The sequence below is a fragment of the Buceros rhinoceros genome, unplaced genomic scaffold (genome assembly GCF_000710305.1).
Source record: "Buceros rhinoceros silvestris isolate BGI_N320 unplaced genomic scaffold, ASM71030v1 scaffold13039, whole genome shotgun sequence".
Taxonomy (NCBI): Eukaryota; Metazoa; Chordata; class Aves; order Bucerotiformes; family Bucerotidae; genus Buceros; species Buceros rhinoceros.
Genome location: NW_010432176.1, coordinates 5,573 through 23,715, shown reverse-complemented (window position 1 = coordinate 23,715; position 18,143 = coordinate 5,573). Strand labels below are relative to the sequence as shown.

Here is an 18,143-nt window from a genome sequence, read left to right as displayed (position 1 = left end):
CCCTCTCAAAAAGCTCCAAGTTAGTGCAGGTAAAAGCGTCTGAAAGCTGTTGCTTAGGAGCTTGAAGCATTGATAGGAAGATCCTTCTGAATATGTCTGCACTGAAGATACTCAGTCCCCAGACACCACGCTCTAACAAAGTCTGTTGGAATCAAGTCTACTCCAACCTGAAGAAGTGTCTGAAATAACTGATGTTATGAACCAGGAGGGAGCTAATCAATTTCCTCCTTAACGGAACCATGGCGGCATAATTACACTTACTGAAAATATTACTCAGTGTGAGATCCAAACTATTTTTTCAGGTAAAAAGACCCTTCACTGAACACAGAATTTATTTCCACATAGGTTTTACTAAAACAGTGTCCTTCAGAAAAAGTATTTTTTGTATTTGCGTGAAGAGATACTTTTATCTCCACCTCTGAATAGCGACTGAAGCCCAATTTAAGCCACAAATGCTTAAATTAATTCTGCACATCCATTAATACCAATTAATAATTGGTATTAACTAATACCAATTAATTCTGCACATCTGATTTGAGAACTATGATGGGATTTTTCTTAAAGATACACTTCCTTCCCCTCCCCCAACTCTGTCATCACATATATTCAAATCATGCCACCACGAGCTAACTTGCAATTGCAAGTATTAGCAGGATTCCAGGAATCCCCAACAGGAAACCTAGAAAAACAGAGGCCACCAACTGAAAAAACTTGTGAGCCACTTAATTGTGGTGATTTTTGCAATGAGCAGGATGAATCCTTTTGTCTTGGCACAGCTTCTACTAGCCTGCACCACAGGAAATGTGGCTGTGAGCTACCCCAGACAAGTCATCCGGTCCTCCTCTTGACAAAAAACAAAAAACCAACTATGCTTAAATTTATCACTATTAGTCTTCACCAAACTCCTTCTTAATATCTAGCCCAGTGTCAGGGCCCTGAACCACACCAATGGGCTTTGCAATCTCTTCCTCTGCCCTCCCAAGGGCTTCACCTGCCTGTGCTCACGATCCAGTCTGATACAGTGCAGTTTTGCAATTTTGGGTGAGACTGGCAGAGGCTCCATCCATTTGAGCTCAGGCCCTTGCCTGAGGTGCACTCAGCCATGCCTGTGCCTGGCCACGTACCTCACTGATCCTGTTCTTACCATGACCTACTGACCGGTTTTTCTGCCTCCACCTCTGACCTGCATCACTCCTTTGGACTTGTCTGGTAATCACCAGATTCTTGCCTGCCCCTAGTTCTAATCTTCCTCATAGCAAATTAACCCCAGTGTTTTCTGTCTTTTCCATCACAGAGAAGACATCATCCTCTTTACATTACGACTCTTTGGTATTTGAAGACTTAAGTCATCTTCTATTGGAGATTTTCATCCTTTCTGCTAAAGAAGTAAGTTTCTCATCCTACCTGCCATGCATCCTAGATCTGACAAATCCTTGTGAGCCTTTTTGCACCCAATTATTTAATTATTATTTTTTAAATTGTCTCCCATTTATGATTGCATTGTAATCTGTAAGACTTCCCGCAGAATTTACATTTGTCCATTCTACTCCTCTGCTACCCTGCAGATCATTTCTGCCCTGCACTAATGCAGTCAAGCCTACCATGACGGAACCTGGCACTGGTTCTTTTTCACACCATTTCAAGTTATGATCACCTGTAACAATGAATTTGCAGTTCTTTCACACCTAGATGTAGCCTACAGTGTGTACAGCGTGCCTATCATTAACATGAATCTTTCCAGACTTTGGAATTTTTTTCTCCCCATGCAGCCTTCCTGTATGATGGAATTGTCAGAATTTTCACAGCAGGAACTCATTAGCTCAACATTTTTATGAAACCGTCATGTAAGAATGTCCTCGGTGTTACTAAAAAAAGAATGTCACAAAATGACCTCCCGTTCTACCTATCTCATCACTGAAAGAATACATGTGTCACAGATCACACACATCATTTCAAATTAAAAGTCAGCCATCATTACTCTATTTTCTTCCAAGCATATATGAGCAGTCTGTTTGAAATCTCCAAATATTCAATTCCTCACTAAGATCTTCTGCAACTTCTGAGGCAGTGGCCTCACAGTCAGTGCCTTAACTGTCATGGCATATAAGATGCAGTGAAAGAAGAAAAGATTCAGCAGAAGCAAAGACCACATCCTAAGGCACCCGCACAGAGAAGCTCAGCTTAGGTCACACAAACAGTTTGTAATACACAAGTAGGTAGGAGGTCCTCCAAGGAAATCTCTGAAATGCAAATGCTCTGAACGTGATTCTGTATGTTCTGTAATTCGGGCAATCACATCATTTATGTACCCCAAACTAATCTTGGTTTAAATATCAAGACAAACGATTCATCTACAAAATAAACCAAAAAACCAGATGTGATTTTGGGAGGGGTCAGTTTAAGCTTTTTGTTCCATAGTTTAATATTTTTTAAAAGGAGAAAATCCCAAACTGTAGCACATTCTCAGTTCACAATTACCTATTTTAATAGCATGATGGTACAGAAGATAAGAAAGAACGAACAGAACACAAGCTGATGCTATATAACATGTTCCCACTGTCAGAACCATGAGTATCTACTGAAGCAACTATCCATTGGCAAGGAGTTCAAATACAACTGGTGGAATACAAAGTAACATGAATACAAAATTATAAAACTGTAATTAGGCACGACGGGAAGAATAGCTTTTCACAGACTTTTTGTTATATTAAACAGTATTAGGAGATTTCTTACTGTGAGTGTGCAAAGATTCTGATGAGATTGACTGGAAGAAGTTGTATACTCTCTGACTCTGCAGAAAAGCTTGCGATGTAGTTGAAAATAGCTGCCTGAAATTTAAGCGAGAGTTTGTAAAACGGTAAGTAATATTCCACAGGAAGAATACAGAAATTTACTACAGTACCATTAAAGAGCAAAGTAGACAGTTCTACAGAAATCCAAACACTTCAAATTGCATCCTCAGTATAAACAACGTTAAATGCTACTTTTGGGCTTTGTTGTTCAGTGCTAGCGTAAGGTCAGAGTACAGCCAGTACCAGAACTTGGTATGATGAATTTTTCGTATTTAAAAGGTATGTGCTTTTGAGCCATCTCAATTCAAACATTTTAGTGACATGTAACATTTTATCAAAAAGGAGTTTGGACTGAGTCAAAAACCACTGGACCTTACATTTTAACTTTTTTCTTTTTAACTGAGAACACAGCTTCCCAAAATAATGTATCTCTTCTTTAAATACACTTACTTGGTTAAACTCAAAGTTGAATTCACCTATAATATCAGCATTTGAGTTTCATAATTATCTCCAAGATCAACATTCAAAGGTGATCCTCACGCTGTATCTCTTGGGGTTGTAACTACTGTGCAAGTGAGGCTTCACAACCTTTCTGTATGACAACGCATTCTCTTCAGTCAATGTCTATTTAATAAAATTGTTCATTTAAAACCAAAATGTTTATCAGCCAAAATTGTTCACATGGATGTAGTCTTTTGTTTGACAATCAAGCCAATACAGACAGACAAATAATATTACAGATTAATATAAAACAGAACTGGGAAAGGGCAGGCTGAGGCACACGGCAGCTCCATATCTTCTTTAGCTAAGCTATGAAGACAAAACCCAGACGTCTGATACGCTTGGGCCTGCAGTATATTCTGAGCAGGAGCTTGAAAAGCAGTGTCTGATTCTTCAACAAGTACCCTAACTCAAGAAAGAGTGCCTAACCTGGTGAATAATTAAAGTTGTTTTGAACAAGGCTGAAGAGCCCTGTCGGAAAAGAACAAACGTAACAAGGCATCTGAAGCAAACAGAGAGAACAGGGAGAGGCACCCAAATTCATACTGCTGTTGAGTTACAAGATTGGATCAGCACATCCTACATCCCAGCAAGCACTCTCATCACTACACAGCAGGTTATGGGCTGTTTTCTTACAAATGTGTGAGCTACACTGGATTTTACATACATGCTTCACTATTACTGGTTATTCTTCACAAATTCTCTTCTGTGTGTCTATCTTGTCATAAAATCAGAACACATGCGCTCTGAGTTACTGTTTCCAGTATTTCTATATATACCCTTGTATAATGGAGGTAGAACTCTTGCAGAAGTGCCAATCACGGCTATGCAATGCTGCTCAGGACAAATATTGTCTTAGCTGTATGACTACTTCTACAGAAGTAAGCCAGTTTAACAAGAGTCTCGATTTAAAGAAAAAAAAAGAGTCAAGAGTATCTATTTTATCACTGCCTTCCCATTTTCTTCACATACTGTGTTTAGGCAGCAGAATTTCCACGGTCCCTAAAAGTAATCTCGTTTGACTTCAATCACGTTTCAGGAGATGCATTTCAGGTTATTTGCCACAATATTTACCTGATTATGGGCTCAAGATCAGCATGCCTTCGTTCTTCCCTCTTCTGAAAACCCTGATTTAGCGCTCTTAAAATAGTCTTGTCAAACGCTTCAGTAGACAGTTCCTTTGGGAGCTGAGAAAAAGGTTAACGTGAAAAATGAGTGGTTGACATTTTTAAGACTCTATTTGTTCACCATCAGACTTTATACCTTTTGGTATCAACAAGAAACTCTATTGTTCCAGCTACAATAAGGTAATTTACAGACCAAAGGTACAACAAATCATCAGGATTCGGTTTTGCTAGAGAAACACTTTGCTGTAAACCTTCCCATCAAATCCAGGTGTAAGAAGGTTTAAAGCTCTGTTTGAAAGAACTACATTCAGGAATTTACTAATGCTATGTGCTTTCCCAGAGTATCTTACAGCCTTTTTTGATTTATTTGTTTAAATCTTTGACACACAGGAGGTACATCTGAAAATAATAAAAAGAAATTTCCAGGGAGGACTGAATGCACTGCACTCACTATCACCACTTAGCTAGAGTAATGTTATTTTAAAGAAGCAAGTGTGGAAAGGAAATTGTTTCAGTTATACAATACACTAGACTTCAGTGGGATATTGAGATTAACCAATAGCAAGTCCTTCTCCAGCTGCTATTAACTCTGACACTTCACTGTAACTGTTTCCACTGCCAGTATTACAAAGTGTGGTCTTCTGATGTTTTAGTTCAGAAGGTAAAATTCTGGCTACTAAAGAACATCTATTTTAAATGAAAAAATATTCCTTAGAACCAAGATTTTTTTCACTTACAACTTCCAAAATAATGTACTTAAGTACACTAAAGATGATAAAATTTGTTAATTTGTATTACTTTAAAAAAGGTCTATTAATTTTAGGGCAATGAGAAGTAAACTGCCATAGAAAAAATGCTTTTTCCTCAAGTTAAAAGCTGTTGCTAATCTAGTTAACACCCGCCATCAGTTACGATCAGCAGCACTAAGTAATCTACACTAGAGCAGCACCTTCCCCTTGCATACCGGGAACACACCCAATCCAGGGTGCCAGCTGGATACTACAGCCTGCTAGTGGTACAACAGCAAAGCTCAAAGTGACGCTCTCACTGAATGAAGTGCTAACAACAGACACACACCACGATGTCTGATGCAGACAATTCTTTGGTACCATACATAACAGGAACTTCTGGAATCTAGACAGACAGGTGCTGGTCCTGTTAGAGTACTACAGTGCTACAGCACCTGCAGTGTATTAGATATAAAACCAGAAAGAAGTGCTGAAAGCAGCTGTTCTTAATTGACTCCTTTGGCTTTAATACGTGCTATCGAGGAACTCTGACTGAAGAATTAGTCAGTGTTAACCAAAAGGATACCAAAAACCCACTGCAGAAGCATGGGGATAAGCAAACCTCCCTGTCCTGGTGTTTTGTATTTCAATTTGTCTCCAAAACCAGCTATAACTTCTTTTCTATAAATCTTGCATTAAAAGGAATTAAATTTCTTCTGTAGTTAAAGATTCAGTTACGCAAACCCGAGATTAGGTTCTTGACTTATCTTAACTCCAGGTAATGAGATAGCCTTGTCCCCTACAAGCCTATTAGTCCTTCCACATATGTGGGCAATTTCCTACATGCCAGGAACTTATGCCTATCACCTAAAAGAAGGTGCTCTTTAAATATAAAGCATCCTAGTTATCCCATTTACTACCTTAGATTTTCCCACCAATGCTTTCATTCTGAAACATTTTTTTACAGTTGTCTTACTCCTATCACCCACAACCTTGGAATTTTCTATCAAGTATTCTGACCGTTCTTTTCTGTTCCTAGGAAATTCAGTGTACTACTAAATGGTGCCATGTGGACTGGAAATACGAGTAACAAAAAGCCAAAATGCAAGCGCATGTGAAGTGGATATAATTCTTACTTCTGTGGTGCTTTTTAAAGGAAGGCCTAAGTTTTATCCTGCTTTATTTAACAATTCTTTCTTCTCTACTTCTGGCTATCAAACCAACACAACCCAAATACATTTTTTTTTCAGTTGTGCACATTCTCCACAGAACACCTCAGTAAGCTTGTAGAAGCCTGTGGTTGTCTTCCTCTTATCCTGCCACCACCTTCTCTACACCTAGACTCTACTGGAGCAGTCGAGCCAGCATATGGAACAGTCCACATCTGAAGAGCTGCATCAGTCAAACTGAACAGCTCTGCAACATCTCAGAACTTGTCTGGTTTTCCGGCTCCTCCTCCCAGCAGCAAGTAGTACTAGAGGCTCCATTTCGGAAACCAGTGTTCGTCTTTACTTTACAGGTAGGAGAACAGGGGCATGCAGTTGAACATTCACCCTAGAGCTGCAGGGGATCCTGCATGACATGCATGCTTTTAAGGTTCTCTTCAGCATGTCCCCTGTCTCATGTGGGACACCCCATCCACAACCAGACGTGCCATCCATAATTCAAATCCTCACAAATCAAGCTCTGGGAACTCTTGGAACAAGGTGTTCCAACTAGATTAAAGCAGCAGTGAATACTGCTTCACTTCTGCAATGCTGGAAAACATCATGTTAATAAATAAAACAGCAAACAAGACAATGAACGCCCTTGGTCTAGAAACTGGTTTTCCACTTGCAATTAACACTGCAGTTAACTAACCAGATGCCATCAAAACACATCCAGAACAGATCTTCCTTCGTGCCCTGAACAGAATTTTAATTTTAAATTCAGAATTTTAAATTTCTGAATTTAAATACAGAATTTCCCAGAAAAGTTGAATCCAGAATATTAGACACTGGCACTGAAACACACAGTTTGATGTCACCACACTCATACGGCCTGTGCACACAAATGCATTCTCTGCTTGGGGGCAGGAGGTGAAACAACTTACAGAACTTTACGTTTCTTATACACACGAATGCAAAAATAGTTGCTAGGTTTTCCTAAATTTAACTCCTTGCAACAGCCTGCCTTTGTTCCACTGAAGAATACAACAGTAAAATTAAGAACTGTTTTGTTCATGGCTCTGCCTTATTAATTAACAACAAACAATACTCTTTAACATCACTCTAACAGCAGCACCAATAAACTAACAAGCAGTGCTTGTATCTATACATTAACTCTGTGGAGAGTATTAAAAACTCATCTGGTAGTTACGCTGAAACTTTTAAGAGTAATTTCAGATGCAACAATCTCCTCCTGGGAAATTTCCCAAACGTTCTGTTGAGCTGTTCATCTGTCACAGAATCATCTGGTTGGAAAAGACCTTTAAGATCATCGAGCCCAACCATTCACCCTGCACTGCCAGGGTCCGTAAACCACGACCCTCAGCATCACATCCACATAGCTTTTAAACAGTTCCAGGGAGGGGGACTCCACCACTTCCCTGGGCAGCCTGTTCCAGTGCTTAATGATACGCTGTGTAAAGAAATTTTTTTCCAAATATCCAACCTAAATTTCTCCTGACACAACTTAAGGCCATTTGCTCTCGTCCTGTCATTCATGACATGGGAGAAGAGATCGACTCCCACTTCCCCACAACCTCCTTTCAGGTCACTGTAGAGAGCAATAAAGTCTCCCCAAGTCTCCTCCAGACTAAACAATCCCAGTTCCCTCAGCCGCTCCTCATAAGACAAGTTCTCTAAACCCTTCACTAGTTTCGTTGCCCTTCTCTGAACCTGCTCCAGCACCTCAATGTCCTTCTTGTAGTGAGGGGACCAAAACTGGACACAGTATTCAAGGTGTGGCCTCCCCAGCACCAAGTACAGGGGGACGATCACTTCCCTGCTCCTGCTGGCCACTGCTGTCAAGCTGCTCCACCGGAATACACGACTTAAACGGTTAATACAAGTGCGAAGTACAAAAATCTGGTAGTGTGCTTTTGTTTCTGCAATTACATCCCAAAAATCCCAGCTCTCCTGAAGTTATAAACCTGAGGTGTAAACACTTATTTTATATTTCAATACATACTTTTAGCAGGAATTCCTGAAGCTCCTGGTGCGTTTTTGTTACACACGTTACCGAAAGATCAGACCATGTTACCTAGTGAGAAAGAAAAAAAGAATGAGGAAAGTTTATTTTTCCAAATATCATACTAGTTTGCTGATCTTAACATCTCCATGAATCCGATGATCTCAGTGTGAGAGTCAACACTTGCAGATAAGTAAGTATCAGGCAAAACAGGGGTAAAGTTGTACTTTTTCAAAGATGCATACTAATTTTGAGTGTACATTTTAAGATCACCTTCATGTTACTTGTTACAGGGCTACAGGGAGTGTGAACCAATTCAGGCAAACACAATGAAGTTCCTGAAGATAACCAACTTAGTGACTCAGAAAGAAGCCAGGTAGAGGCTGTCATTACAGAACTTGGTTTCAAACAGACATCATTAACTGCAAAAACCAGGTACCAGAGAAAAGGACTGTAGGTCAGATATACTGGATTGAGCACTTGCTGCCATTGTCATGAGTCAGAACAAAAAAGAAAAAAAAAAATTCTTTGTTTAAAGTACCCATAAAAAAATTTCATATGCCTCAGGCTAGAATCTTACATGGCCACGAAGAAGTTGTTGTAACTCATAAAAAGTACTTCAAGTTACTGAAGAAGTTACTCAAGAATCAGACAGCACTGCGGTATACGCTTGTACAAAATTTCAGCAGCTTATTGTTCTGACACAACATGCAAGCAGTAAACCAGCACCTTCACATGCATATTTTGAGAAAAAAAGAAGTAAGCTTGGTTAGATGAGTGCCCACTTTTGAGCTTAAGATTCCCATTACATGCATGGGGAGATTCTGTGTAATGGGAGTGGACATGTCAATTATAAACATTCATTTCTCTCACAAGCTGACAGAATAATGTCAACCACCAACTGCCTTCAACTTAGTCCCCAGAAATGTCAACTATTCTTGGTGCCCTCAGTTGGGAAGCCACGACCATAATTATAACCTTAAAAAAGCAGCGTCTGGGCAAGCACAAAATGGTCTGCAGTGAGGAGCACAGTATATACCTGCTCAGATGAGGAGAGGAAATGCTTTCCTAAAAGAACTGAGCTGGAGGAGTATCAAGCTTACTCAAATACTTCCCAGAATATCTCAACATTCCCCCTTTAACAAAGAAATTCAAAACCACTGTCAAAGCCATCTACGTGCTGAATTTTCAAAATAGTTTTGTGACTTTAAATATTAATAATCTATATGGGCATTCTGTACAAACCTCTCCTATCTACTGTCATATTTTATCCAGCACTCTGTTCACAAAGTTCATGGACAAAAGGTCAATGACAATCGGCAAGTCAACCTTCCAGACTTGAAAGGCTATGTCCCACACTACTGTCCTTGCAAAAGAAGAGTGCAGAAATTTTTTGCAAATTTCACCTTCAGACATAATCAATAACAAGGTATCTGTTGTCACTACTTCAAAAACAGAAATAGTATAGATGTCAATTTAACTCTAACTTTAAGCTTCTAGTTAATAGCACAAAAGACAAAACTCTATCATTCACATCCATTTAGAGAATATAATATCAATCTTTGGGATCAACATATCAGTTTTCAGCTCAAAATGGATTTTTCTTTTTTAAAGTCTGCCTCTTCAAAAAGCTCCCATGATTCATGTCAAATGGCTGATGATAATGTTTCATCTAAACCACTCTTTTGTTTGGGGAAAAGAGGTAAAATTTACCTCTGTGTTCAAATCCGGCACACTACCAAATCACACTCACATCTATTGGCCAAATGACTCATAATGTTAGTCAGTCCTTGCTGAGAAAGTTACTACTTTGACTCAATTAGAACATCACCACCAATAGCCTTAGCAGCTACACCTACAGCCTTTAACAATAGACCTCAAAGGACCCCTTGTGAAGAAGTGTTTCAGTTTTGTTTAAAATTCCCTCACATAATGGTTTTATATGCTGCCTCTGGCTATTGTAACACATGAAGACTACACTAGGTAGGTCTCAGAGCATACTGACTTTACCTTGTTTGTTTTTACCTTAACAAACAAACAAACTCCAAAACAAAGAAACCAACCCCCGGTTTTGTCAAAAACCACAGAAGTCATCCTCTTAGGGTAAACATTCACAAAAGAGACCCAAGATGATCATATGACTCCAAGCAATATATAGTAGCAGGCACAAGAACTGCGCTCCTATGCCACTTGAGCAAACAATCAACTAGTTTTAGAATTCTTTGTAATGCTTAGCCCAAATTAGCAATAACTTCAGTTTCCTAAAGTGATGTCATACACCAGGTGATGGCTTGTGTTTGTCAGCCTCCCATGTTCTTACATAAAACACCTGATCCATACACAGAACCCAACAGAATTATAAGATAATTCCGAGAATCTCTGAAGACCCTAATGTAATTCAGAATCGCCTTCTGAGCAGGCGTTTGGAACAAGCTGTACGTATCTACAGTACATAGATAGCACTTCAACATTCTAGAGGTTATTTGCTTACTTTGAACGTGTACTCCAAATGTTTGTCAGCCCTTTTTCGTGGTACTCCTTTCAGGGTTATCTTCTCAATGTGTACAGCTGAAAGAAAAACACCTTATCGTACATGCCACAATCACAGTTTGAAAATCCGTCTACTTATCTAGCTGCTCTGAGAAATCACTGTATGCTATTTACTGACTCACACAACACCACTCCTTGTCAGGTGCTATTTTACTTCAACAAACTGCAGGGGGCAGGTGGAGCCTTGTTGTCTACAAAAGTAGTTCTCTGGCCTGACCACAACCCCTTCACTGCACATCATGCGAGTCTGAGCTTATTTAGACCATAAACACCACAACATAACCACTGTAAGTGGGAAAAAAAAAGGAAGTCAAATTGCATCTTTACTAAGTAACAAGCGCTGATAAAAGCCAGCAACAGAGCCTTCCACATCCATGTTTCTGAAACACCAAGTAGTAAGGACAGCAAACTAAGGCAGAAGAGCCACATTTCTGAAAGGCACTTAGGTGGAAGGGAGCACTTGGGGAAGGCCTGAAGGAGACAGAAATGAGTGTTAGTAAAAACAGGAAATTAAGAGAGGAAGCAGAAGGATACTAGACTTGTCCTGTAGAGAGTATCACTGAACTGAACTGGAAGAAAGATACTTTAAAGTACTTGCTACTTTAACATTACTTCCCCATAGCCTACTGTATTCAGGAATAGGCACGTTCCGGCTGCGACTTGGTAAGCAGCAGCACCGTACCGCTTTCAGGACTTGGAGACTTTCTTGAGGGCATACAACATTGTCCAGGTAGCTCCCTATATAAAAATCCTGATGTAGCTGAGATGGGCTTTTCGCTTTTCCTGCCATGCTGGCCTAGGAATGCAACAGAATTTTACTCCTTCATAAGCATGAACAAAAATAGTTTACCAGCCCTACACCACCAATGCTTCCTTTCGATGCTTTTGAAACTTTCTTTTTTGGGGGAAGGTGGGAGCAGTGTGGTGTTACCAGTTAACATTTTCATTTTGATTTTTAACTGCATATTTACATTGGAACTATTGGGAACTACTCATAACAATAAAAAAAAAATTAAAATCAACCTCCTACAAGCGTATGTTACAGAGCTTATTCTTGGAGATTAGCTAATTACCACTTCATCAAACTTAAACATCTCTGATAACAACTTTGATAAAGTTGCAACTAAAGTATCATCCGCATCAAACACGCTATTTCTCAGAGAACTAAGTATTGGCAATCACCTTAAAGGAATAACAAGCCAGCATGTAAGCCTCCTGACCTCCTGACAGTGTTACAGCTTCTAATTCTTTTAGTAGAAAGCCTGACAAATACTGAGTGCAGCGTCCTTAACTGCTACCTGCCTGGTATAGATAAAGGCACTGTCAGAAAAAGGACAATGGCATAACATGGGCTTTGGTGCAGTAACATTTCTTAATGGCCACTGTTAAAATTGATATGAACAGCTGAGTTGATATTCGTAAGTTAATTCAAAACATGATTCCCATGACTGGAACTGAGAATAGTGGTTTAATTGCATTTTGCTACATGCATATATTTAGCACACATAATTATGGAAACTAACAGTATTAACATTCACAGACAAGCTTCTTTTCTCATGAGATTGTGTTTATTTTAAACTATTGAATGTTCATAATGCTACATATATTTGTCCTTGAGTATAAAGAAATTTTATTACACAATGTAGTACCTTCAACTTCCTTAACTTGTTTTTGTGGCTGTTGCATGCTTCATCATACTAAGAGATACAAGAGGTAAGGACAGTGTTGTTGCTGCACAGCTCTAGTTCCACAGTTTCAACAGACTGCTATAAAATTCTGTTTCCAGAATCACATTTTAAATATTCTAAATAGCTAGACCGAGAAGAAATGTTTGAATATACAAGCCAGTGAGGCATGTTACATCTCTACATCTATTTTGGACACACCACATACATTCAGGAGGATTAAGTCAAGCATGTGTAAGGTTTGACACTGCCTCCACCGTAAGTATGTCAAGATTTCTAAAAATCATATTCATCACAGGTGAGAATTAAAAAAAAAATTGTATTACTATCAGAAACATTTCTAAGCCAGCAAGTAGATTTCTGTAGTAGGGACTTTCTGTTGCATACCTATATAGAAAATATCACAAAATTATTCTGATCCTTCACTGTAGTTTCTAACTACTATTTGTATAATACACAAATGCTGAGAAATATTTAAGCTCCTTGCCAGATTTGATTATTCAACTTTTCTGTGCTTCTGTTACATAATTCAAGAGCATTGCTAAAGAGAGTCGCCTTTTTGTGTTTCTAATTTGTGAATATGAACTTTGAACTCCGTAAAAGTATTTGAAACAGGTTTGTTGTCTATAATCTGTGGATGTTTTTGCAAGGAATTAAAACTCTCAAACTACCTGCCTTCAAAGTGTAATTAAATCTCCACAGCAGAGACAAAAGGGTATTTATGAGGACAAAAGGAATAGCAATAGTTTTTCCAGAATTGACAGCTCTTCACTATCTGGAGGATAGCATAGACAAATTTTGAGTAGACAAGTTATTTGCTAATCTTCTTGGAGAATAAAGGGTAAGAATAAATCTGTTCTCAATAATGCTCATTTCTTCAAAGAGAAGAAACTCTGCTGGCAATTACACAGAGTTCTGTTTACACTCTGAAGCTTCATTCTCATTCTCCTCAAGAGAGCCAAAGGATGACTGACTTCTATGGAAAACCTCTCACTTCCCCAAATTACCACTTCTATACATGCTTTTTCTTTGTTTTTAAGACTTCCCAAATACAACTGAATCAAGTAGCAAAAGCTATCCACTGTTTCACTGTATCATCATGTTTAGTTTTGCTTACAAAAAACCTAACCACCATTATACAATTACATTAAACTGTCATGTTTTCTCCACCCTCGTTTTTCAGAACAAAACCCATTTGCAATCAATTTTTCTGTGTGCAGTCACTAGTAGTTAGCAGCTAAGAAGAATGACAATTTGTTATAACAAAGAAAAGATCGAGTAGGCAGCAGAGAAACTGTTATACTTACCAATCATTGCAGTTTCTCACTCAGATGAACAGGAAGACAGATGCAAGAGTTTTATAACTCAAGGCAGAGTTTAGCATTCAAAAAAACCTTAATCTGTTTCTCAAAAGAAACCTCAGACTACATACCTTCTCGCTGAGGTCTATGGGAAGCCATTGGTACTCCATCATGAGGTGCTGTGGTTCGTTCTAGCAAACTGGTCTCATTACTTGGCATGCAGTCGCTATGGGAAAAGTCATTCTAAATTGAGAAGGAAAAAAAAGGAAGTTTCTTAATAGAATGTTTATTATCAAAGCTTGCCCTAAACAGTAGAAATTAGCAAGAATGAGGTACTTATTCGGTATTATACAGAAGAAAATCTTGACGTTCTTGACAGTGGCAAAAAGGTGGTCATTAGCCATTTCAGTTCCTGCTACATTTAATTATTTATTAAATATCAGCTATAGCCTAGAATATTTCACTGACCTTACTTTAAAAACAGAACAGGGTGGGGGCCAGATCATGTGACTTTTGGTATCTTCAGCTGGACAATTCAAGATCATTAGCTCAGAACTTCAGTGCACATTTACTGTTCGTATGAACTCTTTCAATCACTAAACTGTGAAGTCATCTACTCACTATGCTTTAAACATATTCTCCTCAATTATAGTCATGCCCTCTATCTTCAGCTGTCACCTCTTCTACACAGGACGTCACGAATAACTGTTTGGACAGACTATCAGGACATACGCTCCTAACAGCTACATCTGTGCACCCTCACTAACTAAAAATTCAGCATTGTCAGTTGGCACCAAGGCCCTCTCTTCCACAGCGAAGAGGTCAGACCGAAGGCTCATCTCCTCACACATCTGCATGCAGGCTTCAAATTCATATGCCAAGAATTACTAGTTTTAATACAGTGAATAAGGAGGGATAGAACAGGAAATTATACAAGACAGAGAACATGGACAGATAAATAAGAACAAACAAGGCTAACAGTCCTAAAACAGGGAGAAGTATTAAATGGGCAGAGACTTCAAGTGGTTTCTCTAGGACATCAAGAGCCTATATTATTTTTCTCAAATTAGGATAAAACACTAATGTATCAATTTACATGTTCGTCAATGACCAGGTCTTTTTAAAAAACCAATCTGACCAACCAAGCTAAAATTCAGAAATGTTTTAAAACATCCAGTAACTTTAGATACAACTGTTTTTGCCAGTTGACCAGTGTAATTCCATGTTTCAAGGAAACAACACTTGCCTTAAAAAGAACTAGGGAATACTGGAAGTTACTAGCTAGTTTCTGGATTAATCTCTTTTAAGTGAGGGACCTCTATATATCTGTAACAAGTAGTATAACACATGAGTTTAGCAAGTACCTAAATAACATCAATATGCAAATACCATATTGATGGTAGCAGCAGCAGCAAAAGTGCAGAGGGGGAGAGAAGGTGTTTCTCTGCTTAGCACCACAAATCAACCAAATAGTGGTTTTTATTAAGCACTGGAAGCTAAAATACAGAGTAGGTTTCTTTGGAAAGCTCTCAAAAGAAACAAGTTAAATAAATAGAGGACACTGAATGCACCACAAATATTTAGCAACTGGCCTGCACGAAAACTAGAAAGTAAATAACTACTAGTAGCTCTGTAAAACAAACAAAATTCCTGGGACAAAAGGGATACTTTTTGGAGTAGATGTACATTGAAAGTTCAAAGTCTGTCCTCTCATTCAGGATAAGAAGATTACTCCACTGAAAGACCTTCATAAAAGATGGTAGAGGAAAGCTATAAATCTTCAGACAGTACTCTTCCTTGCAAATACAGGAAGCATCAGATTCTGGGTATAACTACCACAATATGCCTGATTTTTTTTTCCTGAAGTACTTGTGCAACATGTTGACTAGTTATCTTGTTTGGTACAGGACTGTCACAAGAGGCAGACCAGAACACAGAAGCAGAGAGTTGTCAAAAGACATCGGAATCCCTTTGTGAATTCTTCAATGACCCTCTTCAGATTTGACAGATGTACTAACTCACGCTGGCTTCATTTTACTAAACCAGCTTGACATCATGTAGAGTGTGGGTACAAACTGTGGCAACTCCTATCAATACATTCACCTCATTTAGGACCCAGTACGTAAACAGCCATCAAGCCTGCCCTGGACATACTGTTAATCTAACTTTCTCCAGCCACATGAACAGCAGTACACAATTAGCAAGTGAACATCTATGTGCCTTTAGACCAAACTACAGATAGACTGAAGAACAGAAAGAGATTTTAGCTGCTTCATCTAAAACAGGGAATGGTTTGTGTTCTACACTGTCAGTAATTTCATGTTTCAAGGCAATCAGATTTAAAATACAGAGTATGCTGTGTTTCCTCAGGATAAAACTCACAGCAGACCCTAGTCACTCAGTGAAAAATCTCAGCAAATTTAACTGATCAAAACAGTATTTCATGCTTCAAACGTAACAAGTTATGAGCACAATGTCAGACTCGGAACAAGAAAGGAAAATAGCTGTATATCAACGAGAATGCTTTTTAACAGCTTTAGCAAGTTTCCAAGTTTAGTTTAATAAAAAAAGAACAACCCACAAGCATGCTCTGGAGAGAGCCACTTTCAGATCTCCTCCACACTCCCACTGATACTGTTTTGTCAGACATTTCATAACAACTGTGGACACAACCAAACCCAAGTACTTCACTTTTTGAGTGTTAACTCCTGGTCATGCATTATTCACAAAACTGAATCTGAGCATTAAAGTCAAGTTTAGCACAGATTTTGGTATGAGAGTGAATGTCTTCCTGACATGAAAGCAAACAGCTGAACCAAGATTTCTTGTGAAGCTCAATGTCAATTCTCCGGCAGAGGTAAGGTCTTCCTTAAACTACATCCACAAGTTTTGCCAAAAACAGCTTTGATACCTTTCTTCCACAACGTGTACAGAACATGACAGACATTTGGATTAACTCTGACAGAGGCTCTCAAACTATTCAGTTTGGATGTCTTTTTCCACCTCTGAAATCCCCAGCATAAGAGCTGAATGCAGTCTGTCCTTCATTTAAAGGCCCAAGCTGAGACTTCCACCTAATCAACTACTTTTTTAAAAAATTCACAAATGGATCTTAAACCAATTGAATTTCAAGTCAAGCCTTCTTTTGCGTTCAAAGTCAGGCTATTTGGTTTGATTTATGGGAAAATAAATTACAGTCTATTCTAACAAATAATTGCTAGTTAAGAAGTCAAAGAATTTGTGAGGAGCTTTTAGAAGAGCAGTGCAGAAATGCAATTACTTCAAAGATGTATTCTGTTCAGCATTAGAGACTGCTGAGCAGTCAAAGAAGCATTAAATATTGTTGCTACACCTCCTAATGCTAACAAACTGCTTCTCACCTAGCATACACATCATCTTTGCAAGTGTTCAAATGTTTCTGCAAAGAATTATTCCAGAACAGATATTTTTCTGTCAAGGGCAGCATTCTGTACCAGCTGAACTACACCCACATTTGAAGGCTCCCTACAAACCGCAAAGAATTACGTGGTTCAAACCTGTATTTAAACAAGTCCTGACACGGAACATTTTATCAATCACGGTAATTGTAAAAACGTTCATAAATTATTCACTTTTTTTTTTTCATCTAGAAAGTTAGAGCAGTAATATGTACTGCTTTTATTGTGCAAAAGATGGTTTTCCCAACAGGTAGTGGAACAAAGAAGGCAGACAGTAGGGTAATCCAGGGCAGTCACAGACTTACCTGGCAGCTCACAGCCTTCAAGGGTTGTTTCGGAGCCAGCTCCAGATCCTATCTTAAGGTGCACTAGAACTCTTCACACCTGGTGTTAGCTACCATGACAGCCCTACATCAAACACTCAAAAGTAACTGAAATTCAAGTGGCGTTGTCAGAGTGGACAACTCTAGCATACAAGTGACTGGAAAGCTGAGGCAGTCTGGAGGGCCAGTGAATACTGAGTGACGTTGTGGGTTGCTACTTGGTGCCAGTCACACCACAAACTCAAGTCCTTTAGAACTGGGTAGGCTGCCAAGCTCCTGTCGATGGTCACACTCTACAGCACTAATTGTGCTAGTCATTTCCTATCAACAAACAAAATATATCTGCACGGGCATATGCAAGTGGAAGGTTAATCCCTGGATGAGCCTTTGTCACTGTGAGGCTTTCATAGCAAGGATTCACTGCAGCTCATAATGCTGCTGCTAATGATTAAAATACAGTGAAGAAAGAAATGTGGGTGGCCCCAAATCAGTTGCCAGATAATTAATTTTATAATCTTCGTGATGGGC

The 18,143-nt window shown here is 38.9% G+C and overlaps 1 protein-coding gene across 1 annotated transcript in view; it reads right to left on the bottom strand.

Moving 5' to 3' along the window:
* Positions 1–14,074, bottom strand: part of ZCCHC2 (zinc finger, CCHC domain containing 2) — a 29,279-nt gene extending 15,205 nt beyond the window's left edge. The window contains exons 1-5 of the mRNA XM_010143681.1: positions 13,987–14,074; positions 10,811–10,887; positions 8,320–8,391; positions 4,368–4,480; positions 2,734–2,828 (exon numbers count right to left, since the gene is read on the bottom strand). Of these exons, the coding sequence (XP_010141983.1) occupies positions 2,734–2,828; positions 4,368–4,480; positions 8,320–8,391; positions 10,811–10,887; positions 13,987–14,074 (445 nt within the window). The remainder of the gene's footprint in view (positions 1–2,733; positions 2,829–4,367; positions 4,481–8,319; positions 8,392–10,810; positions 10,888–13,986) is intronic.
* Between the last annotated feature and the right edge of the window lie 4,069 nt (positions 14,075–18,143).